Source organism: Lissotriton vulgaris, chromosome 11 (assembly GCF_964263255.1).
Source record: "Lissotriton vulgaris chromosome 11, aLisVul1.2, whole genome shotgun sequence".
Taxonomy (NCBI): Eukaryota; Metazoa; Chordata; class Amphibia; order Caudata; family Salamandridae; genus Lissotriton; species Lissotriton vulgaris.
This window is the reverse complement of record NC_141699.1, coordinates 540,861,839-540,886,100: the sequence shown is the minus strand read 5'-3', so window position 1 is coordinate 540,886,100 and position 24,262 is coordinate 540,861,839. Positions and strand designations below refer to the sequence as shown.

At 48.7% G+C, this 24,262-nt stretch overlaps 1 protein-coding gene across 2 annotated transcripts in view; it reads right to left on the bottom strand.

Moving 5' to 3' along the window:
• KAT6A (lysine acetyltransferase 6A) overlaps nt 1-24,262 on the bottom strand; it is a 1,442,101-nt gene that overhangs the window by 1,176,027 nt on the left and 241,812 nt on the right. For both annotated transcript variants that reach the window (XM_086943585.1, XM_086943586.1), the window contains exon 4: nt 4,536-4,651. In XM_086943585.1, coding sequence (XP_086799711.1) covers nt 4,536-4,651 — 116 coding nt within the window. The remainder of the gene's footprint in view (nt 1-4,535; nt 4,652-24,262) is intronic.

Below are 24,262 nucleotides of genomic sequence, written 5' to 3'. Positions count from 1 at the left end.
GTTGAGTGAAACCCCGGGAATAGTCTGGACAACAAGTGGCCCTACCTGTGCACAAGTGTGTTGCACCACCTAACAGGTCCTTTAATCAAGTGGCACAGAACTGTTAAGTGGGGAAGCTGCTAATCAAAGGCAGCTATCTGCATAAGCAAAGACATAGTCTGAGGTGAATAATGGAGTGGTTGAGGTGACTGATGCTGGTTGTAGTGACTGATGCAGTGTGTACGCCAATTCTCTTAAATACCCACTAAACTTTCTAAACTGATGAGGGAACTACTTAGCAGGGGTCACCAACCTCACGCAGTGTGCCATGGCTCTAGTATGTTTCAATCACTCAAGAGTGGAAACATCCTTCTTGCCCGAAAAGAAGCGTGAGCCATCAAAGGACATGTTCTTCAGGGAAACCTGCACATCTCCTGAAAAGCCTGTGGTGTGCATCCATGTGAAGCGGCACAGCTCGCCGGAAGTGCCTCCTGCCCTTCCTAAACAGTCAGTAGTGTCCAGGTCAGCCTAAATCAGGTACTTGGAAGCGTCTTGTCCATCTTGCATATTATGGCCAGTCTGGGAAAGTCGGCAAGATCTCCATAACTATATCCCACAGGGCATACATACAGCAACCTAATAAACAAACCACATTACTGATTGCAGTGCCAAACTGGCCTAAGAGATCTTTCATTCCCTGTAAACATCAATTCATTTGAGTTCTCTATCCTGTAGTGCAGTGGGGGAAGAATTTAGATTAATTAGAAGATGCCTACATTACTACTCTCTGGGGTAGGGCGTTTGGAAGTCAGGGTATCCAGGTGCCAGTCTATAGCACCTAGCCACATGTGTATTCAGTAGCTGGAAAGAACATGGTTTGGACCAAATCTCCATCAAAGTACATAGCATAAGGGCATTGTCAGAAGGAAGCAAGAGCTTTGATGAAGTTGATCCTGGGGGTAAGGACATTCATTTTGGTTTCAACAGTAAATCCCGCACTACAGCTGCTCTCCAAGCCTCAACAAATAGCTTTTCCTGAGTCATCGCAGTATCTGGGGACAAATCAAGCCCATAGACTTCTTTCAAGTCTGTGTAATAATTTTTATCAGCATAATTGCCCCCCATTATCATATCCTTCGGGTGTGCCTTAGTCAGAATCAGAGCCAAAAACACAATTGAACCTCTGTTGCCCCCCAACAGAGGTTCAATTGTGTTTTCGGCTTGACAGTGGAACCGGTGGGGAAACAGAGTGTATGAGACCAGTTTTGGTTTAGTTAGTTCATAGAATGACAACGGTCAAGATCAGGCTAAAATCAGTTCAAGGTTGGACATCAGGATCACATAATCTCCTGTCAAGGGTATCAGACAACGGCATTGAGGAGCTGAGACCGGATATGGGGATAGGCACTGGCATAGGTCACTTACCAGATTCAGTACCAGACCTGGAACAAGACCCATGGAAAATGAGGGCACTACAAGACGTCATGTTAGAGGAACCCTAAATAGAAGCTCCTGCGGATCACTGAGGCCTGAAGACACCTCAGAAGAAGCCAGAAAAATTTCAACGATCTGTAGCATGGGCTCTTTGAAGGCATCACTTGCTGGAGCATCGCTAGTGGCCCAGAAAAATCTGAGTGCACCAGGATCATATGGGGGATTAGCACAGTACTCTGGGCCCCCAGAGGAGACCAGCTAGTATTGTGATACCCTTGTCCCCTCTATTTGGACACGGAGTGAAGGGGTGGAGAAGAATCTGCTTTGCTATTTTGGGGTTCTGTTTTGATTTACATTTTAACTTAACAAAATTGTTTGCCCAAATGGTGGACTTTCGCAAGCCTGGCCCAGAGACTGGGACTGAGCCACAGCCCACAACCTGTAGGGGGTTTGCCACAAAGGTTTCAACATTTTATGGTGCTTGATGACATACATCTTTCTGTACCGGATCACTTTAAAATGCACGAGTCGGCACTTGTCCCACAACTTCGAATTGTGCAACAAAAACAAACACTGGACACACTTTCTTCAGGTATGTGATCAACATCAGTTTTCTACAGTCACAGAATGTCTTGAAGACTGTTGTTTTTCAAGGGGACATCGTATCATAGCACACAGACTTTTTATTCTCTGAAATCCTCAAAGGTCAGATAAGAGTAGGAGCAGAGCTTGGGGTTTGTGTTGGAAGGTGTGAAAGGAACTGAGTTAAGCTGAGGTGGCGCTTATATGCAACTCTGCTGCGTCATTTCCAAGACCGTGCGGACTCGGCATGGAGCCACATGGCACCACCTAGTGGAGTGCAGGAGCACTGCTGAAAGATTTCCAGATCCAGTCTAGCACCTGGAGAACATTGTACAGGAGAGGAATCTGCGGTTAGAAGTATCTATCAGAAAAAAGCTACTGCAATTCAGAAGTACTAAAGGTTCCAGTAAACAATTAGAAGAACATCAGGAAGGACCCATTGCACTTGCATTGAAAGACTGTGCACAGAGGTATTCATAGCTTTCCATAGAAGATGTCAGCCATGACACTAGGTAAGAGGCAATTAAAAAGGTGGCAGGATGTAGAAGCAGTTGGTATTACAATAACCCAGCATAATGCTAATTTTATTAACTCAAAAAGAATGAAATGCTGCAAAAGGTAACTAGTCAAACCCCTGGTCCCCCTGTGCCATTGTATGGGTATTTGTGAATAAGAATAAGAGCACTTTTGTTGTGGAACCTGGATACAGATAAAAGATGAGCATGGGTTTTCTTCACCTATTCGCTCAAAGGGCTGGAAGAAGCAAGGAATGGTTGAGCCCGGCCAAGATAGGCTAAGGAACCTGCACAAGGACTTCAGTCTTAATCCCACGAAACATGAAATTGAAACTCACCATGCTTAGCAGGGGGTTCGAAATAGTAATGAGGTGACACGGTAGAATGAAGGCTACTATCATTCATCAGAGTGTAAGTAGTAGGAAAATAAAGTAAGATAGAGGGGACACAGTTCATATAAGCTGCAAAATTAGAGGACAGTTTGAGTTTTTTTTAACAAATAGGTTGACGAAGTAGGATGGTCCGAAGGAAGCATATTTAGTCAAGGATGAGAAACAGTAGGCAGGAGAGAGACTGTAAACTAACTTAGGTAAAATGAGGAGCTTTATTTGAACTATTACATGAATTCTCAGTTCTGGGGCAATACAAACAAATGCACGTGATACTGAGATTATGTTGAGTTTAGGAATTAGTCTGATAAATAAGACAACTATGTCCTACATGTATAACAATGAGAAAAACAGAGTCAGCTGTCCAGGATAGATGTTCTCTTGACCACCCCTAAACAAATGCTGCTCTACAAGCCTTTGTCGGAAGGGCACTCTTTATATTCCTTCATAACCTTTGATCTCTCTAGACACTATCATGCAAAGTCTGAAGTATCAGCGCCTGTTCAGCCAGTGATTCTCTTTCATAAACACTCGCTAATACACAGTTTTGCCTTCAAGATACCTTGTATGGCACAATAGGCTTTACACCAAGTAAGCTTAATCACCACTACACAAGGCCTTAGATTTGGTGATGAAGACAAAAGCCCATCTGCAACCTTCATTCAGAAACCCTGTAGGTGTATGAGTGGCATCACTTGGACCAGAGATTTGTAGGAAGTTGCATTCAATACAGAAATTGCAACAGCGTTATTCATTCTGGCAGGACCTAAAGCCCATGCTTTCTTAAAAAAACCGTTTTGAGTTAAGATCTGGAACTAGCACCAGAATCTTGTACTGTTGCACCATATTCAGTCAATTGCTCTCATTTTATGTGTCTTAACTCTCACACCCTTCTTCCCACTGCCACATTAAACCTGACAGTGTGCGGCATGCAGTGCCTAAAACATATGAATCATTGAAATCTGCATGCATCGATGAGAGAATGGACTGGTTAAAAGAATTGCTGTATGTGTAGCTAGAGGACTAATGAGCCTTTCCAAAGGAAAGTGTTTTTGTTACTGCTCACAGTACAATACAAGATAGGAGCAGAAGGAAGTGCTCACTCTCATCTACAGGAGACTGAATGACTTAACTCTGGAGTTCCAAATGGTAGCTCATGGGCAGGAGATTGAAAGAAGGAGAGGGGCGGGAGATTGAAAGGAGAGGGACAGATGACTCACTAATGACTTAGGTTGTCTGGCTATAAGTGGGCACTTTGAACCTACATTGTTACTGTAAGAGACAAAAGTAGGAAGAGAAACAGGAACTCTGGATACATGGACAGTAGGCATTAGTAAATAGGGAAGGAAAGAGAAACAGGAGAAAGCTCTTAGGTTATCACCAGCAAGTAATGGTAAATTGACAGGAGAGCGAAACAGCAACCTACTTTGGAGAAAATAAAAAATGATGGGTAAAATAGAGGGGCTGAAGGCTGTACTGATTATTACACAGAAGGAAGATGTAACATCAATCAAACTGCAGTGCCAGTAAATACCATCAACAGCCTATACTAGGTTTCCTCTATTTGACCTCCACATAGCTCACTTTCCTCCTGTAACAATGTCAATGTGCCAGACCTTTAAAGTTTGATACTTACTGCATTTTTGCCTTGATCTCGGCAGGAGCTACACGTTTTACATTCTATACACTGCCACCTTAGAGCTTTCACTCGAACAGTCAGCTCTGATGAGAACTTCAAACAGGATGGATGACCTGAGGAAAGAAAAGAGGAGTAAGCCAAAAGCATTGCAGGACTTAGTTTCAAAGTTGGACTCTCTCTTTTGAGAATAAACTCGGAATGGTGGTACGGCTAGAGAAGGATAATCAAGGGAAACCTACCTCAAAAGGGTGATAAAAAGAGAAAACGCTTAATTTCCATTTCCACTGCTGCAGACCAGCCCAACACCTCACCAAGGAAGTAAGTCATGAGGAAAATTTCTGAGCCAGTAGGACCAACTTTAAGAGTGTATGTAATGGCATGTGAAGTATATTTACTTATGTGAAGAGTTTTACAGAATGCAATAATACAATGAAATTAATTCAAAGCACTACCAAAGCATATACTTCCAAGGTTTGCAGGTCACTCCCGTGCAATTTTGCAGTGCATTTTGATGTGTTGGGTCTTTTCTTGAACATTTTGTATTCACCAACTGATTATTCTCTAAACCTAGCAGTACAAGATTGGCCCTCCGTACATCAAATGTGGTAAAAAGGGTAATTAATAATGATTTGTAGGATATAAAGAAACTATTATTTTCAATTCATTTTCTTTTGTGTCATCAAGAGCCCTTTATAAGAAGTCTATCACTGATATGGGTGCTGAGTCGCGGAGGCAGGAAATAACCCTTAACCATTGGGAACTGCCTTCGGAAGAAGAGTTTATTAAGATGGCAATGGGGGTCTCCTCTGGCTCCCCGCTGGACCCAATCCCCCAAAAATTCTGGAAAGAGCTTGGTCCCAAGGTTTTTCCACTGCTTCACCAGTTATGTAATCAATCACTTAGCAGTGGAGTGGTGCCTCCCTGTTGGAAGATGGCAGTGGTCTCACCCATCCTGAAAAAACCTTCATTGGATCCCAACTGTCTCAAGAACTATAGGCCAATCTCCCTATTGCCATATCCAGTGAAGATAGTGGAGCGCCTGGTTAGTCACACACTCTCGGGCTTTCTGGAAGGCAATATTAAGTTGGGAGATGAACAGTTTGGTTTCCAACCAGGACATGGGACCGAGACAGCACTGGTTACCATGCTGGATAATCTTCGGATGTGGGCGGACAGGGGACATTCCGCAACTCTGATCTTGTTGGACCTGTCCGCCGCGTTCGACACAGTAAACCATGTCACACTGCTGACGAGACTGGAGGAGGGGAGGGTGACTAATACGGCTCTGCAATGGTTCCAGTCTTACTTGGAAGATAGACGGCAGGCCGTTGCCCTACCCGCTTTCAGTCAGACTTTATTAACAACAGGCATGGGGTACCGCAGGGGTCATCAATCAGTCCGATACTATTTAATGTGTATATGTGGCCGCTTATGGATGTAATCAAAGCCCACAATGTTAGTGTGGTTAACTATGCTGATGACACCCAATTGATAGTGTCCCTGGATGGCGATCAGGCAGACTCCCAAGATATTTTCCACAAGTGTATGCAGGACATGGTGTTGTGGTTAAGAGACAATGCTTTGAAATTTAACAGCGACAAAACAGAGATTCTGCACTGTGAGGTAGGCAGAGTGCCGTCAGTTCTACCATCAGATTTCTGGCCTTTCCCCACGGATGGCCCTCTGGTACCTGTGAGCAAGGTGCGTAATCTGGGGGTTAGCTTTAACGATAAGCTCAACTTGGACTCGCACTGTAATAGGGTAGTCAGGAAGTGTTGTATGCTCATTAAAGGACCCAGGAAGGTTCTACCACTGCTACCTCCTCAGACTAGAGGGACAGTGGTCAGGAGTGTCATCCTTAGCCCCCTGGACTACTGTAATGTCTTGTTGCTGGAATCCCCAAAGTATCTAATATCGCGGCTCCAGAGTGTCCAGGCGGCAGCAGCAAAGCTAGTCTTACTGAGATCGCGCGGATCATCAACTTCCCAGGCATCAGCTGAGCTGCACTGGCTCCCAGTGAGCCAAAGGATATTGTTCAAGTTGCTGTCTATTGCCTTTAAGGCCTTCACGGTACAGGGCCCAACCCACTTCAAGGAAGGTTTGGCTGGTATGCCCCTGTACGTAACTTGCGATCCTCTGCAGCTAGCCTGGCAACCATCCCGAGGTTCAAGCGAACCCCAATGGGTGAGAGATCGTTTGGAGTGGCAGCTGCTCGTCTGTGGAACAGACTCCCCTTGGAAATGAGGCAAACACATGAGCTGCTGTTGTTTAGGAGGAAAGTTAAGACCTGGTTGTTCCCCAGAGTGTAATCGGTAGCTAGCATTTGCGGATGATTCCAACTTTACTGTGTCTTAGCGCCAGGATGCCCGTAGGGTTGCAGTGCGCTCTATAAATGTGTGATACATACATACATTACTAAGGCATGTTTTACGCAGTATGATCCCTTCTTATTTTATTCAGGAAAGTGTGAACATGAGAATTTTTATGAAATCAGACAACCTATGCATGGTCACTCTTCAGCTTTGAATTCGTCCGTGGGTTATGTTAGAGATTTGACTGCACAGTGCGAGGGGGAAGGGTTCCCACTGTTCTACTAACAGCAGCTATGTGTCCCTTTCTACATCATTCTAACAACCATATCGGAAGTACGTGCAGCTGGGTCTGCACTGTATGACACTTGCTGTATGTTGGAAGACTTGAGAATACAGAGTTGTGCTATAAAATCTGTCAAAGTGCCTATAAGCTATTTTGCTTGAATGCACTTCACAATATCACTCACTTTCCTTGCTTCCATCTAACCCACTGTGGTATCATATCCAATTACTATCAGCCCCCCCACATTATTTAAAGGGTATGTAAAAAAAGAATACAGACATAACTGTGCTCAATACTATACACTAGAGGTCTTGGCATACTAACAGACTGTTATAACATGCCCAGAATCAAAAGGATAGTAAACCCTGACTAAATGGGTGGGGGGGGAGCAGCAATTCCAGATTTCACTTTATCAGTCGTCAGTCTAGTTTAGAAAGCACAAGTTTGTTGACTAAAGATATACTTTGAATAGACCATCATCTCACTGATACTGCCCCTCCAGGTGACATTTCCAGTATGACACTTCCTTTGAAGAGCTAGGAAACCCATAATTGGTCACAATATCATGGGGATAGGATAAGGTGGAAAGTTTCTGGAAAAGCACACCAGTCTATCTATTTAGTAACAGACGGCCCAACACAAAAATACAAAACATATATTAGCCCTAGTTAAATGCACTGGTTACACATACTGAACATGCCAGAAGTAGGTTCCAGCCATCCAGGCCAAGGTCAATCAATCAATCAATCATAGCATTTATATAGCGCACTACTCACCCGGAGGGTCTCAAGGCTCTTGGGGAGGGGGGGGTCCGCTACTGCTCGAACAGCCAGGTCTTGAGCTGCTTCCTGAAGGCGAGGTGGTCTGGGTCAGGCGGAGGTGGGTCGGGAGGGAGTTCCAAGTCTTGGCGGCCAGGTGGGAGAAGGATCTTCCTCCTGTTGTGGCTCTTCGGATGCGGGGGACGGCGGCGAGGGCGTGGCTGGTCGATCGAAGGTGGCGTGTGGGAGCGTATAAGTTGAGGCGGCTGTTGAGGTAACTCGGGCCTTGTTTGTGCAGGGCTTTGTGTGCGTGGGTGAGGAGGCGGAAGGTGATTCTCTTGTTGACCGGGAGCCAGTGCAGGTCTCTCAGGTGTCTGGAGATGTGGCTTCGTCTGGGGATGTCGAGGATGAGTCTTGCTGAGGCGTTCTGGATTCGCTGGAGTCTCTTCTGGAGCTTGGCCGTGGTTCCGGCGTAGAGGGCGTTGCCGTAGTCCAGACGGCTGGTGACGAGGGCCTGGGTGACCGTCTTCCTGGTCTCGGTGGGGATCCACCGGAAGATCTTACGTAGCATGCGCAGGATGTTGAAACAAGACGAGGAGACGGCGTTGACTTGTCTGGTCATGGAGAGGGAGGAGTCCAGGATGAAGCCCAGGTTGCGTGCGTGGTCTGTTGGTTTGGGTGCGGAGCCCAGGGCGGGTGGGCACCAGGAGTCGTCCCAGGCGGATGGCGAGGAGCCCAGGATGAGAACTTCCGTCTTGTCTGAGTTCAGTTTCAGGCGGTTGGTCATCATCCATTCGGCTACGTGTTTCATCCCTTCGTGTAGGTCGGCTCTGGCGGTGGCGGGGTCGTTGGTCAGGGAGAGGATCAGCTGTGTGTCATCGGCGTAGGAGATGATGTTGAGGTTGTGTTGGCGTGCGATGGCCGCAAGGGGGCTCATGTAGACATTGAAGAGGGTGGGGTGAGCGAGGAGCCTTGAGGAACGCCGCAGATGACTTCGGTGGCCTCTGACCTGAACGGGGGTAGGCGAACTCTCTGTGTTCTTCCAGCAAGGAAGGAGATGATTCATTCCAGTGCCTTCTCCTGGATTCCGACGTTCCTGAGGCGTTGCACTAGGGTGCGGTTGCAGACAGTGTCGAATGCCGCGGAGAGGTCTAGGAGGATGAGGGCCGCTGTTTCTCCGTGGGTCAAGCAGGGCACGGATGTCATCGGTGGCAGCGATGAGGGCAGTCTCGGTGCTGTGGTTGGCCCTGAAGCCCGACTGTGAGGGGTCGAGGGATCCATTCGTCTCGAGGAAGGCGGCCAGCTGCTTGTTGACTGTCTTCTCGATGACTTTGGCTGGAAACGGGAGGAGCGAGATGGGGCGTAGTTCTGGAGTTCGGTGGGGTCTGCTGTTGGTTTATTTAGTAGAGCGCTGAGTTCGGCGTGCTTCCAGCTCTCAGGGAAAGTTGCGGTGTCGAAGGAGGTGTTGATGATGTCCCGTAGCTGGGGTGCGATGGCGGCATCGGCTTTGTTGAAGACGTGGTGAGGGCAGGGGTCGGTTGGAGATCCGGAGTGGATGGAGTTCATTGTGCGGATGGTGTCTTCGGTGTTGATTGGGGTCCAGGTGCTGAGGGTGGTGGTGGGGGGCGTTGGTGTGGTGGTGGGGGGCGTTGGTGCGGTCGTGGGGAGCGTTGGTTGTGTGCTGAAGCTGTGGTGTATGTCTGCGATCTTGTTGTGGAAGTAGGAGGCGAGGGAGTTGCAGAGGTCTTGTGATGGGGTGATGTTGATTCCGGCGTTGGGGTTGGAGAGTTTTGCAGCGTGAATCTTTCTGGATTCACTATGCTGTGCATTATTCCGCGATCTGGTGGTTGGGTCCGGATTCGTAGTCTTTTTTCTCTTTTTTTTTTTTGTAGCCCAGGTGGGCGTCGACGTCCCACCATTTGGTGCACCTTCGTGACGTCGGCACGCTTCCTGCGGAAGCTCCCACCCTTGGGCACCATCTTCAGATTCTTTTTTCCGCCGTTGGGTCTGGATCGTCGCATGAAGCTCCGGAGAAGTTTCAGGAGAAGAGAAGGAAATACACCAAGTTTTTGAGGAAAAAGGACCGAGGGAAGTCGGAGAAGAAGATCTCCTAGAGCCAGAACGAAGAAAGAGGAAAAATCCTCGTGGTACTCGACGGCCAAGGAGAAAGCGAGCGCAGGGGGCCCCCTGAGCGAGCACATGGACAACACCCCATTCAAGTTCTGCCGTAATTGCCACCACAAGTACGCGCAGAAGGACCAGCATCCGGTCTGCAACCTCTGCCTGCCGATCGACCACTCCAGCGAGGATTGCAACGCCTGTTCAGTCTTCACGCCGAAGACTCTGAGAGTTCGAGAGAGACAGAGGGTGGCCCACCACACGATGCAAGGGAAAGGGACCACGCCGAGCCTCTACCAGCTGGGTGCCTCCTCCGACGAAGAGGAGAACATCGCTGAGGGACCAGATGACTTCACGGTCGTAGAGACCGATGTGAGACCTTCAAAAAAGGTAGGAGAGTCTACGACCCCGAAAACCCAGACAGGGCCGAAAAAGCCTGAGGGAGAACCCCGAAAAGCAGAGGCTAAGTCCTCGAAAGGAGCGCCGGCGACGAAAGTTTCGACGTCCGAAGCCGCATCCTCCGAAAGGCCCAGCGGATCCTTCGAAAAGGACTCCCAGATGGCAAAGACCAGCGAAAAGCAAAGGTCGTCGAAGCAGGCCCTCGAGAAGGGACCCTCGAGCGAGAAGACGCTCAGAACGGCCTCGACGTCGAAGGTACCGTCGAAGAGACCTGCTGAAAAGCTAGACGCCGAGCAAGCGGCAGAGATGGAGAAAAAGAGAAAAAGGCTCGAGGCCGAAATGGAGAGTATGCTCCAGAGGAAGAGAGCCTTCGAGGAAACAATGAAGAACTATACGATTCCCTCGAAGACCTACTCGACTCCCTCGAAGACCGCTGCGACCGCCGAAGAGGTAGAGGTGCAGGAGGACTTCGAAGCCGAGGAGCCGCCGAAAACTCCAAACCCCGCAGATGAGGGAGAAGAGGAGGATTTCTACCGCTCGGAAGGAGATTACCTCCGCGAGAGCTACTACTCAGAATCCTCGGCGTCGCTAGAGGAAGAATGGCAGGATCTCGAGGCCGATAACCCCGAGGAACCTGTGGAGACATACCCTTCGAGGCCTTCGCCACCAGACGACATCGGGGCTTACTATGAGGTCGTTAAGAAGGCTGGAGCAGTCTACAATGTGAAGTTGGAGGAGGAACAGACAAAAGCTGACTTCCAGCTAGAGACTTTGCTCCCCTCACAGACAAAAAGCAGCTTCCTGCCCATGCTGAAGAGCGTCACGGCCCAAGGGACTGAAGCCTTCAAGGAACCGGCCACATGCAGGTCAGTGACCCCGAGGACGGAGAAGAATTACAAGTTCTCCTCCGAGGACCCCCCTTATATCCAAGGCACCGTGGCAGCTGACTCCATAATCGCGGCAACGGCCAGAAGAAGGGCCAACGTGCCAACCACATCTGGGCCACCACCTGATAAGGAAAGCAGGAGGATGGACCTCACTGGAAGGAAAATTGAAAGGAATGCCGCTATGCATTGGAGGATGGCAAACTCCAATGCACTCCTGAATAGACACCAATATCAGCACTGGGATGAGATGAGCCAGTTGCTGAAACACTTGCCTGAGGAGTACAGGCAGAGGGCAGCCCACCTCGTGGAGGGGGGAAAGGACATAGCAAACGCATGCCTGAAGACAGCCCTAGATGGGACAGAAACATCTAGCAGGCTGATGGCCATAGGCATCACTGAGAGAAGGCAAGCCTGGCTCAGAATATCAGGCTTCAAGGCAGAAGTGCAAAATAACATCCTGAACACCCCCTTCAACGGGGAGACGTTGTTCGGGGCATCAGTAGATGACAAACTGGCTCAGCTGAAGAAGGACAATGAGACAGCCAAATCGATGGGAGCCCTACAATTCAGGGGGATGCGGAGAGGCACCCCCACAAGGAGACCAAATGGTAGAGGGGGAAACCAGCAATCACATTCGCAACAGTTGCACCACCATGGTCAACAGAGTGACAACCAATGGCAACAGGGTCAACAGAGGCAGAATTGGAACTCCCAGAATAGGGGCCAGTCCTTTCGAGGGAGAGGAAACGGACGGGGCCAGAGACGGAGAGGTGGTGATCAACCCCCCCAAAAGTGACTCCGTGAAGAAGGAGGCGCTCACCCACCCAAAGCCTCAGGGGGGAGAGCACCAACAGCTAAGGGGAGGCTCACACGGACACGGCTCAAAAGAACACACAACACCAGTAGGGGGAAGGTTGAGATTTTTTCTACACAAATGGAGAAAAATAACCACAGACAAGTGGATACTAAACATTATACAGCACGGATACTGCATAGAGTTGGAAAAATATCCACCAAGCAGAAAGCCAAAGAGAAGGGGTCACAAGGGCAAAGAACTGCAGTTGCTCCAAGAGGAAGCTCAAGAACTGCTCCTCAAAGAGGCCATAGAACAAGTCCCGCACAGAGAACGGAACAAGGGGGTGTACTCAAACTACTTCCTAGTACCAAAGGCGGACGAAAGCCTAAGACCCATCTTGGACCTACGCTTCCTGAACACCTACGTAAAAACTCAAAAGTTCAAGATGACTTCCCTGCAAGAGGTCATCCCACAAATAAGGCCCGGGGACTACTTGTCCACGATAGACCTAAAAGACGCATACCTGCACATCCCCATGAACAGCAAACACAAACACATGTTAAGATTCAAGGTGAACAAAGAACACTACCAGTTCACAACCCTGGCTTTCGGGCTCAAGACAGCGCCAAGGGTCTTTACCAAATGCCTTGCGGCGGTGGCCGCACACCTACGAAGGGAGGGTATACACGTGTACCCCTACCTGGACGACTGGCTCGTGAAAGCAGGCTCTTACTCGAGATGCAAAGCCCACGCAGAACAGGTCACAAGAACGCTCACGAACCTGGGCTTCTCCATCCACTGGAGGAAGTGCTCCATGGACCCAGAACAAGTGAAAATCTTCCTGGGAGCCCTGATCAACACGGTCGAATGCAGAGTGACACCCAGCGAGAAGAGAACACTCAGCCTGCTGAGGGAGAAACGTCACTACCAGAAGGGGCAAGTTCTGACAGTGAGGACGGTGAGCAAGATCTTGGGGATGATGGCGTCATGCATCCACCTGGTCCCCAATGTTCGGCTAAAGATGAGACTACTACAGGAGTGGCTGCAACAGCAATGGTCACAAGCAGAAGGAAGTTGGGAAGATCTAGTGGTTGTTACGCACAATGTGCAGGAGGAGATGAAATGGTGGACGAAGGAGAATATAACGATGAGGAAGCCTCTAACGCCACCGGACCCAACTGTGACCATCACCACAGACGCATCCCAGAAAGGATGGGGCGCACATATGAACAGGCTCAGAGTGAGGGGTCTGTGGAACCCAGGAGATGCGGTCAAGCACATCAACTACCTGGAACTGAAAACAGTGTTGCTGGCCCTCAAGGCCTTCCAAAAGCACCTTTACAACAAAAGGGTGATGATACAGACAGACAACACCACAACGATGTTTTACATCAACAAGCAAGGGGGGACTCAGTCATTCCCTCTGTCGAGCTTGGCTCAAGAAATATGGAGATGGGCGATCCCACTCAGGATAGACCTGCTTGCCATACACCTGCCAGGGAAGGACAATGTGGAAGTGGATTGGCTCAGCAGGCAAGCATCGGTGTCCCACGAATGGGAACTGAACAACCAAGAGACAGAGAACCTGTTCAGGAGGTGGGGCACACCAACAATAGACCTGTTTGCAACACGCCAGAATGCAAAATGCCAACACTTTGCATCGAGGGAACAGGAACCAATGTCCCATGGGAATGCCCTATGGATAAGCTGGTCAAAGAAATTTGCCTACGCTTTTCCACCGACGCCACTGATCCCCAGAGTCCTGAACAAGTGCAGGTCGAGCAACATGACTCTCATCCTGGTGGCTCCCCAATGGGCGAGGCAGACTTGGTACTCTCAGATTATGGAGATGTCGCAGGGCAGAGCACACAAGTTCCCAAAAAGAAGAGACCTTCTCTCCATGGAAGGGGGACAAGTTCTACACCCAGAACCAGAAAGCCTCTGCCTGTCAGCGTGGCTCCTGAGGACTTAGAGTTCGCACATCTAAAACTACCAGAGAGCACACTTCGGGTGCTGAGAGAAGCAAGGAGACCCAGCACGCGGAAGTGCTATGGGGAGAAATGGAAGAGGTTCACGCAGTGGTGCCATAGGAAAAAGCTGGAGAGAAAACTGACTAGAGAGTCTACAGTACTCAGATACCTCACGCACCTGATCAAAGCCAAACTAAGCTCGTCCTCGCTGAGGGTTCACCTGGCAGCGATTGTGGCATACACAAGAGGAGAAACAGGGAGAAGCTTCTTCACTTCCAGAGTAGTGAAAAGGTTCTTGGAAGGAGCGAAGAGAATAGCGCCACCCAAGAGGATGCCGCTGCCGGCATGGAACTTGAACGTGGTACTGACGGAACTCATGAAGCCACCGTTCGAACCCATCCATAAAGCGTCACTACAAATGCTGACAATGAAGACAGCCTTTCTAGTAGCAATAACATCGCTACGCAGAGTGAGCGAGCTACAAGCTTTGACGCTGCAAGAACCGTACATACAAATACACAGTGACAGGGTTGTGATGAACAGACCCGCATTTCATGCCCAAGGTAGTATCTAAATTCCACATGAACCAAAGTATCCAGATTCCTAGCTTCTTCCAGAAGCCCACGTCAAACGCGGAGAGGGCGCTCCACACTCTGGATGCAAGGCGGGCAGTAATGCACTATATAGAAAGGACGAAAGAACACAGGAAGACAAAACAATTCTTTGTGTCCTTCGCAAGGAGTCTCCTGGGTAGACCAGTGACTAAGAACACCATAGCAAGATGGATTGCCAAAACAATACAGCTCTGCCACATGCAAGCTGGTGAAGAGCTCACGGAGGGGCCACGAGCCCACTCAACCAGAAAGAAAGGGGCTACGATCGCCTTCCTGGCAAACACGCCCATCCAAGACATATGCCTGGCGGCAACATGGGCTTCAGTGCACACTTTCACTAAACACTATTGCGTAGATGTGCAGATGAACAAGGAAGCACAAGTGGGCCAAAGAGTGCTTCAACATATCTTTAACAACCAACGCTCATCTTCCACCCAGCCGCCACATGAGTGACAAAACCGCTACGAAATCTATGCACAGCATAGTGAATCCAGAAAGATTCACGCTGCAAAACGAATAGTTTCTTACCTGTTGGTGTAGTTTTGCAGCTTGAAGATCTTTCTGGATTCACTAGCGAACCCACCCACCTCCGCCAGAAAGATGAGGCTGGAGAAGGTGGAAGGACATGGAGCAAGATAGGAACGTTTAACAAAGACATATATACGTGAAGAAGTTTACGTTGAAGGAAAGTTTAATACACATAGCCATGGATTCACCACAAAGGAGAAAAGAAAAAAGAATCCGAAGATGGCGCCCAAGGGTGGGAGCTTCCGCAGGAAGCGTGCCGACGTCACGAAGGTGCACCAAATGGTGGGACGTCGACGCCCACCTGGGCTACAAAAAAAAAAAAAGAAAAAAGACTACGAATCCGGACCCAACCACCAGATCGCGGAATAATGCACAGCATAGTGAATCCAGAAAGATCTTCAAGCTGCAAAACTACACCGACAGGTAAGAAACTATTCGCTCTTTCACGATGTTGAAGAGTTCCTTGCTGTTGTGTGCGTTGTTGTCCAGTCTTTCCTTGAATGCTGTTTTCTTGGTGGCGCGAATCAGTTGATGGTGTTTTCGAGTGGCGAGCTTGAGGGTGGTCATGTTGTCCGGTGTTGGGTCTCTTCTCCATGCTTTCTCGAGAGCTCGGCAGTTCTTCTTAGAGCTCTTGAGTTCGTCGGTGAACCAGGATGCTTTCTTGCTGCCGGGTCTGCTGGGCGGGGTCCTCAGTGGGGCGAGGTCGTCTGCGCAGTTGCTGATCCACTTCGTGAGGTTGTCGGCGGCCTGGCTGGGGTTCGCGGAGCTGGCGGGAGGGTGCTGGTTCAGGGCTGCGGTGAGCTGGTCGGCCGTGATCTTGTTCCAGCTTCTTCGTGCAACCTGTTGCTGGTGGTGGTGGATCGTGGTCCTTCTGAAGCTGAAGTGGATGCAGCTGTGGTCCGTCCAGTGGAGTCCGGTGGCGTGGCTGAAGGCGATGTCTTTGCTGGATGAGAAGACGGCATCGAGTGTGTGTCCGGCGAGGTGGGTGGGGGTGGTCACCAGCTGCTTGAGTCCGAGGTTGGCGAGGTTGTCAAGCAGGGTGGTGGTATTGCTGTCATTGTTGTTCTCCAGGTGGAAGTTGAGGTCCCCGAGGAGGATGTAGTCAGCGGAGGGGAGGGCGTGCGGGCGGATGAAGTCGGCGATGTCTTCGCTGAATTGTGTGCGGGGTCCCGGGGGACGGTAGATCAGGGTGCCTCTGAGGGTGGTCTTGGGGTCGGTGTGGATCTGGAAGTGCAGGTGTTCGGCGGTTGTCAGGGTGTCGTCGGTGTTGGTCGTGATGCGGATGGTGTTCCTGTGGAGGATGGCGATGCCTCCTCCCGTCTGGTTGACGCGGTCCCTCCGGGTGATCTTGTATCCGTCCGGGATGGCGATGGCGATGTCGGGCGCTGAGGAGGCGTTCATCCAGGTTTCCGTGAGGAAGGCGACGTCTGGAGATGTGGTGTCGAGGAGGTTCCAGAGTTGAACGGCGTGTCTGTGGACGGAGCGGGTGTTGAGCAGAATGCACTTCAGGTGGTTGCTGCTGGTGTTCGGCTTGGTGGGTGCTGTTGTAGTGCAGGTCCGGATGCATGTGAACTTGCAGGCGTGGCAGCTGAAGGGTCCGTGGGTGTGTCTCGGAGTGGCTCGGTAGCATCCCGGGGCTCGGCCGGTGTGGAGTGCGTTGAGGGTGGCGGCGTCGTACGTCCGGCGGGAGGGGTAGCCTCTGCGGGGGCCAGGTGTCCTGGCACTGGGCGCGGTCCAGGCGCGGACGGGCGTAGATGGACTTACCTTTGGCGCACCTTCGGCGCTCAATCTGTGCTCCCGCTGCGCGCGTCAGCTGCGCGGTCGCTCTGGGGACGTCATAAGAAGGGAGCCGGTCGGGAGGGTCTGCGGGGAGGCGGGAGCGAGAGCCAATCGGCTGGGGCTGCGAGAGGCTGGTGTGGGCTCGGCGGCCCTCGGGTGGCTGGGGCTGCGGGAGCAGGCACAGGCACAGGAGCGTGGGGGTGACCAGGCCGGAAGGCGCAGTGGTCACTCCCTGGTTCTGGTCAGGCTCCCCTTAAGAAGGGAGCCGGTCGGGAGGGTCTGCGGGGAGCGAGAGCCAATCGGCTGGCGGAGGGGCGGGGCCGCGGGCTAGGGCGGCGGGAAAAGCTGGAGCGGGCTTGGCGGCCCTCGGGTGGCTGGGGCTGCGGGAGGCTGGTGTGGGCTCGGCGGCCCTCGGGTGGCAGGGGCTGCGGGAGGCTGGTGTGGGCTCGGCGGCCCTCGGGTGGCTGGGGCTGCGGGAGCAGGCACAGGAGCGTGGGGGTGACCAGGCCGGAAGGCGCAGTGGTCACTCCCTGGTTCTGGTCAGGCTCCCCATAAGAAGGGAGCCGGTCGGGAGTGTCTGCGGGGAGGCGGGAGCGAGAGCCAATCGGCTGGCGGGGGGGCGGGGCCGCGGGCTAGGGTGGCGGGAAAAGCTGGAGCGGGCTTGGCGGCCCTCGGGTGGCTGAGGCTGCGGGAGGCTGGTGTGGGCTCGGCGGCCCTCGGGTGGCTGGGGCTGCGGGAGCAGGCACAGGAGCGTGGGGGTGACCAGGCCGGAAGGCGCAGAGGTCCTCCTCCAGGTGAGAATATGGGTGACATATCCATATCAACAGTATTTTCAGAAGCAGACACAGCAACAGTTCAGAGATATACTTAAGGTGGTGCATTCTAATAGTATATTTCTTGCTGATACAACCCTCCTGGAACTGTACCAAAATATTACTTACTTATAATCTTAGTTCATATGCACAATATTTTTAAGTACCTTTAGAAAAATACATTCCTTGTTTTAAAAGCATGATTTTCAGATATTGCCTTATGTAGGCAATCGTATTCAAACATACTTCCCTTTGCTTATTTGTATTACTTGTATTATCGACGTACCTGTTTGACTATGCTCCCTCATGTACCTACCCCACCCCACTTATTACCTACAACTACGCTATGCCCAATTGCCTGTTATTCACTCTCCTGTTCGTACCCCTTCTTTGTAAAGCGCTCTGATATCTGCAAATATCTTGTTCGCGCTATATAAAACTTTCAAAATAAATAAATAAATAAAATAAAATACTTATTTTCCCACTTAAAAATAATCCAGATTTAGAAAATAAAGTAATTTGTAAAAAACAAGGTTGGTTCAGCCCTTTCAAATTCATAAAAAAAAGCAAAGGAGATACAAGAAAATGAAGCCATGTAGGCAGTGGCTTCAAGTAGGTGAAAATCAACGCTTCTCCTTTAAGCTAAACTGCAAATCCACTGCTTCATAATTCTCAACTATCATTTTGACTGAGTGGTCAGGGGACGTCAGGAACCATTTACCAGGTCAGCTGTTTTGGACATCAATAAAGATTCCCAGGATAGAAAAGTAGATTAAACAGGTTACATTTACATCAGCATCATGGGACCTTTATTAGGCTCTTTCCTAAAATAAAGGCTGCACAAGAAAATCAATAGAATTGTACACAAGCACTCGAAAAGGAGTGCCACGCCCACACAAACACTTTTTTTTTGTGTTCAAATCTTTTTTATTGAGCAATAACAAAGAGTGAGAACGGCAGTAAGGCATCAGTATTTATACAAGCATGTTGGAGATATGCCGAGTCAAGCATGGTTAAGCACTTATAAAACGAAAACACGAAATAAGGAAAGTAAAGTAAACGAAACAATAAAATAAACATCATTTCTGATCTGTACAAGAAGTGATAAAGTAATAAACACTAATGCATCATCCTTGCATTACTTTTACATTATTACTGTCTTACACAATTCCAGCCATGTATCACCATGTGACACCTCGCCATACCTGTGCCTTACGTCCAAAGTTATTATGCCCAAGTAGTTTGGACCCTACTTAGTACAATCTGTGCAGTAGGCTCCCCAAGGAAAAACTAGTATTGCATTAGTCAGGTAGTATCTCATGGTGGGTCGAAGGTGAAGGAGGCCTTATCTAATGAGGACCATAGTTTTTTGTTGGTGACTTGCCATGGTGACGAATGTAGAGCAGGATTGTCAGTGCCTCTAATGCAGGACAGCCATTCTCTCCAGGCATTGAAAGAGACCTCCGACGCTGATTTCCAGTTGCATAGGACCACCTTGCATGCCAGTGTTAGCAAGAGGTCCATAAGCTGGCGGTCATGGTCTACCTTTAACAGTGGGTCTATGGCCCCCAGGATAATGTAGATGAAATCCCTTGTGGGATGTATGGCAAATACGTGTCCAATGTAATCAAAGATTTTGGCCCAATATGTGTGAAGCATGGGACAATTAAACAGCATGTGTGGGAGATCACCAACATCCAATGAGCAATTCCAGCATGTTGGCGTGTCACGCAGGCCTACCTAAATAGCCTCTGTGGGGTCCAGAATGCCCTGTTGAGTATCATATACTTGGTCTGTGATAATATAGGCGAAACCTTGTGTGTGAGTGCCGAAGCATGTATCTTGATCCAGTCTATATCTATACCAGTGTTGTTTGGCTCTGCTTCCCATTTAAGTTCATTACGTCTCATCGATTTGTTGGGTGCCGGTGCAAGTAGTTTATATATTTTTGAGACGAAATGCCCCGAGGATTGTAGGTGCGGGAGCATAGATTTTAGCCAGGGTGTCGCTAGTTTGAATGTACGTGTGGATAGAGCTGATTTTAGCTTCAAGAAAGCGTAAAAATCAATCGGTAATAGGTGGTGCCTAGTCTGCAGGTTCGAGAAGGGCAATGGCTCGTTATTCTCATAGAGATCTGAAACCACATTAATACCTTTACCAGACCAGTGGTCCCACATGAGGGGTGAGCCGCTAATTTTGATTGATGGGTTACGCCATAGAGATGCAAAAGCGGAGTTGTGGATTTGCAGACCAGTCTTGTGGATGCGATCTATACGCAAAAGAGCTCTCTTGGTATTAAGCATTATGTATTTAGAGTGTGTGAGGTGTGAGAGGGCCATTGTAAGTACAGCAGAGAGCTGGGCCTTGCCTATAATGGATTTCTCGATATCGATCCATAAGGGTGTATAGTGAGGGTCAGCGGCAAACCAAGAAGCCCCCTGTTTGCAAAGAAAGGCGGTTTGATCATTTCTAAAATTGGGCAAACCTATACCCCCTCTAAGCTTTGGCAATTGTAATTTTCTCATGGCAATTCTCGGTTTCTTCCCTTTCCACAGGAAGTCCGTGAATGATTTTTCTATTTTATGCAAAAAGTCCTCCGTGAAGGTCATGGGGAGCATGCACGCCATGTAGTTTACCAAGGGGCTGATCATCATTTTTAATGACTCTGCTCTACCCCACCAGGAGAGGAACTTTGGTGACCAACCATCTAGTAGTTTCTGTATTTTTTTTTAGAGTATGTCCTCATTAATCTTTAGGATGATTATCAGGTCCCTCTCAAATTCCATACCTAGATATTTAAAACTCTTCGGCTGCCAGGTAAGCCCGGAGTCGCCCAGGATGTTTTTGTCACACAGGTTATTTAATGACTTCACTTCTGTTTTATCCTTATTCAGGGAGTATCCGGATACACACGAAAATTCTTCAATTGTAGAGAGTAATGCGGGTATAGCTTTATCGGCTTTTTCACTCAAAGCCAGCACATCATCAGCATAGGCCGTGAGTTTAATCGTGCAGCCTGTGAATCGGATTCCTGTAATGTCGGGATTTTCCCTTATATAGTACAGAAAGGGTTCAATCGCCAGGAGGAATAAAGACGGGGACAAGGGGCAACCCTGTCTAGTACCTTGTTCTAGGTTAAAAGGGGAGGAAAAAGCACCACCAGCTCTCACTCTAGCGGAGGGACAGGCATAGAGAGACATGACTAATTTAGTGAATAGAGGGCCCAGGTCAAATTTGTGTAATACCGCATTCAAGTACGTCCAATCTACTTTGTCGAACGCTTTCTCAGCGTCTAGCGTAATCGCAACAGTGGGTGTGGATAATAGCCTCGCTTTGTCAATAACGTGAGCCAAGGTTCTAGTGTTATCACTTGAAAGCCTGTTTTTCAGGAATCCCGCTTGTGAAGGATGTATTAGGGACGGCAAGACCTTCTGGATGCGTTTCGCTAGAATCGAGGCTAGGATCTTACAGTCCAAGTTTATCAACGAGATAGGCCTATAATTCTTAGGGAGTTTAGAGTCCTTGCCTTCCTTGGGTATTACCGCAATTACGGCTTCAGCCATAGTTCCCTTAACCTCTCCCGTGATACTAATTTCTTGAAAGACTTCTAGTAGAGGAGTAGCGAGAACATGGGCGAAGGTCTTATAAAAAGGTGCTGTGTAGCCATCTGGGCCAGGGGCTTTCCCCTGTTTGAGGGATTTGATGGCAGCAAGAACCTCTGAGTCAGAGACCGGCTCATTCAGGGACTCCTTTTCTGTGGACGCAAGTGTTGGAAGTGCGCAATTTGAGAGGTATTTCTCCATTTTTTCTCTATCGACTTGTATGTTCCTAGCATACAGCTTCTCATAAAATTCTTTGAAGATGTTCGCAATCTTGTTGGGGTCAGAGCTAGGAGTGCCATTCCTATCTAATAGGGCAGTAATGGTATTCTTTTGAATTTTAAATTTAAGATATGCCGCTAATCCCTTCCCTGCCTTGTTTGAATCACAAATTTTAAAACGCTTCCTCTTGTCCAGCCAAATACCGGCTTTCTCACTGATAAGTTTGTTATAGATGTATTTTCGGTTGGATAATTCAATCAGGTCTTCTGGTTTTCTACCATTCAGGTATTCACGCTGAAGTTTTGAGATGTCCTCTTCTAATTTCAGCAAGGCCGCGGTGCGGTTCTTATTAATTGCAGAGGATATTTTTATTATAAGTCCCCTTATAGTAGATTTTAGCGCCTCCCACCGAATGGTATCTGAGGTGTCCCCTTTTTTGTTCGTTATTAAGAAATCTTTAATGGCGGTGTCAATGGTGTCTTTGTGTTTTGTGTCATGAAGGATAGCGTCGTTGAATCTCCACATGGACTGACGAGTGGTTGGTTTGACATTAGACAGTGTGAGAGAGATGCAGGAATGATCAGAGACTAATCTGGGAGCAATCTCCGCATCCTCAACTCTGGCCACTGCATTTTTAGATATGAGTATGTAGTCAATTCTCGAGAACGAGTCATGTGGTGGGGAGTAGAAAGAATAGTCTCTACCATCAGGATGTAATAGGCGCCACGTGTCCACCATATGGAACCTATCGCACAGCGTCATGAATGCCTTATGGGCTTTGCCTGGGCGAAAGACACATTTGGAGTCTCTATCTAGTATTGGGTCATACGGAAGATTGAAATCGCCCGCCAAAATATGAACAGCCGTGTCGGGGATGGAGTTGACCTGTTTCGTGAGGCCTAGCCAGAAGGATGGGTCGTGTGCATTAGGGGCATATATTGACGTGATAAAGAACTCAGTGTCATCTTTGAGTAGTTTTGCCGAGGCCCATCTGCCTTTCGTGTCTGTCGTAGAGGAGATCACCTCCACATTTGCAGTTTTTGCTATTAGCATCACCACCCCATTTTTCTTAGAGATTGCCTCAGAACCTAACACTTCGGTATAGTATTTGTTACGTAGTGTGTGAAATTGCTTCGCTTCCAATTTTGTCTCCTGCAACAGGGCTATATCTCCACGTTGCCTACGTAAATAATCAAGTATTTTCTGGCGTTTAACCGGTTGGTTGAGGCCTTTCACATTCAGTGATAATATTCTACGGTTAGCTATAGTTGTCGTCCCTATTGGAGTATCTATAACAGGAGCCATCATTTACATAACATCTGATATTGTTTCATAACACATGTGCATACATAGGATTTAAGTCGTGAAGAGAGCATTAGACATTTGATTACATCGGCAGTAGCACAACTTGTACTGGTTGCAGGGCTAGTGCAATATGCAGGAAATTGTATGACTGAGTGCAGGCTTCGGAATGCAATATGATACAGCAGGTGCAAGACAGAAAAAACAAAGCAAATCAATATGCAAAATACAAAAACAATCCCCTCCCTCTCCCCTCCAACCCTCCCTCCACCCACCTCCCTCACCCACAACCCACCCCTCCCTCCCCAATCGTAGAAACGGAACATGGCGACTCGGGAACGACGACCTCGAGACCGCCTCCAAACAGCTTACTCAAAACTATTAATCCTTGGGGCTGCAACCCCAGTTTAAGGAGAAAGTGGACCATTCATGTAGGCAACGAAAAACAACAAGGAACAACAGTGATGCCACAACCTTGAGATCAGCAAAAGCCAGTACATTGGCATTGGTAGTTGGAACTAAGTCCACCAGAAACAGCGGTAAAGTACCATGGGTATACATTAGAACCAAAAGAGGACCAAAAAAGGCGTGCTACATGGTAGATAATAGCATAACATGTGTGTAATGCATAAGAACATTAGCATGGATGCCTAGAAACAACATTCAAAACAAGGACCTGAGAAACCGTTCCGACACAGTTCCTGGATATCAAAGGGTTCGATGGCAGAGTGCCCCAACGAATCGCATAGTAGTACAGAACATATCTGAGCAAAACAGAACAGGGCAGGCCGCCCGGTGTGCAGATTTTGGTCAAGCAATGAGCAAATCTAGCCGTGGCAGTTAAGCATGTAGTACTTTTGGTCAAAGGACCCACATTCTGAATTCAGGTCAGCATAAGTATGTTATGATGAGCTGGGTACAGAAAAATGATAGCATCGGGAGTCAACAGCTCATCCTAGTCGGATGAAGAGGCTCCTTGTTGAGCTGAAGGGGAGATTTCCATGGTGCCGTCGTCATGATTGGATAGGTATTGTCTCAATTTCCGTTGATCAGAGAACACATGGGTCACACCTTGTATTGTCACTCTAAACTTTGTTGGACCAATAAAACCATACATGTGACCAAGCGTTTTAAGTTGCGGCCTCAGTGCTAGGAAGGCTTTCCTGATTTCCATAGTCTCCTTACTGAAATCTTGTGAGATGAAGATTTTGTGACCCTTCCATAGCACGTGGTTGTTTTTGCGGACGAAGCTAAGTATTTGTTCTGTGTGTTGGTACCTTAATGGTTTGCATACTATCGCTCTCGGTCCCTTTTGATCCGTAGAAATCCGTCCTGGTACTCTATG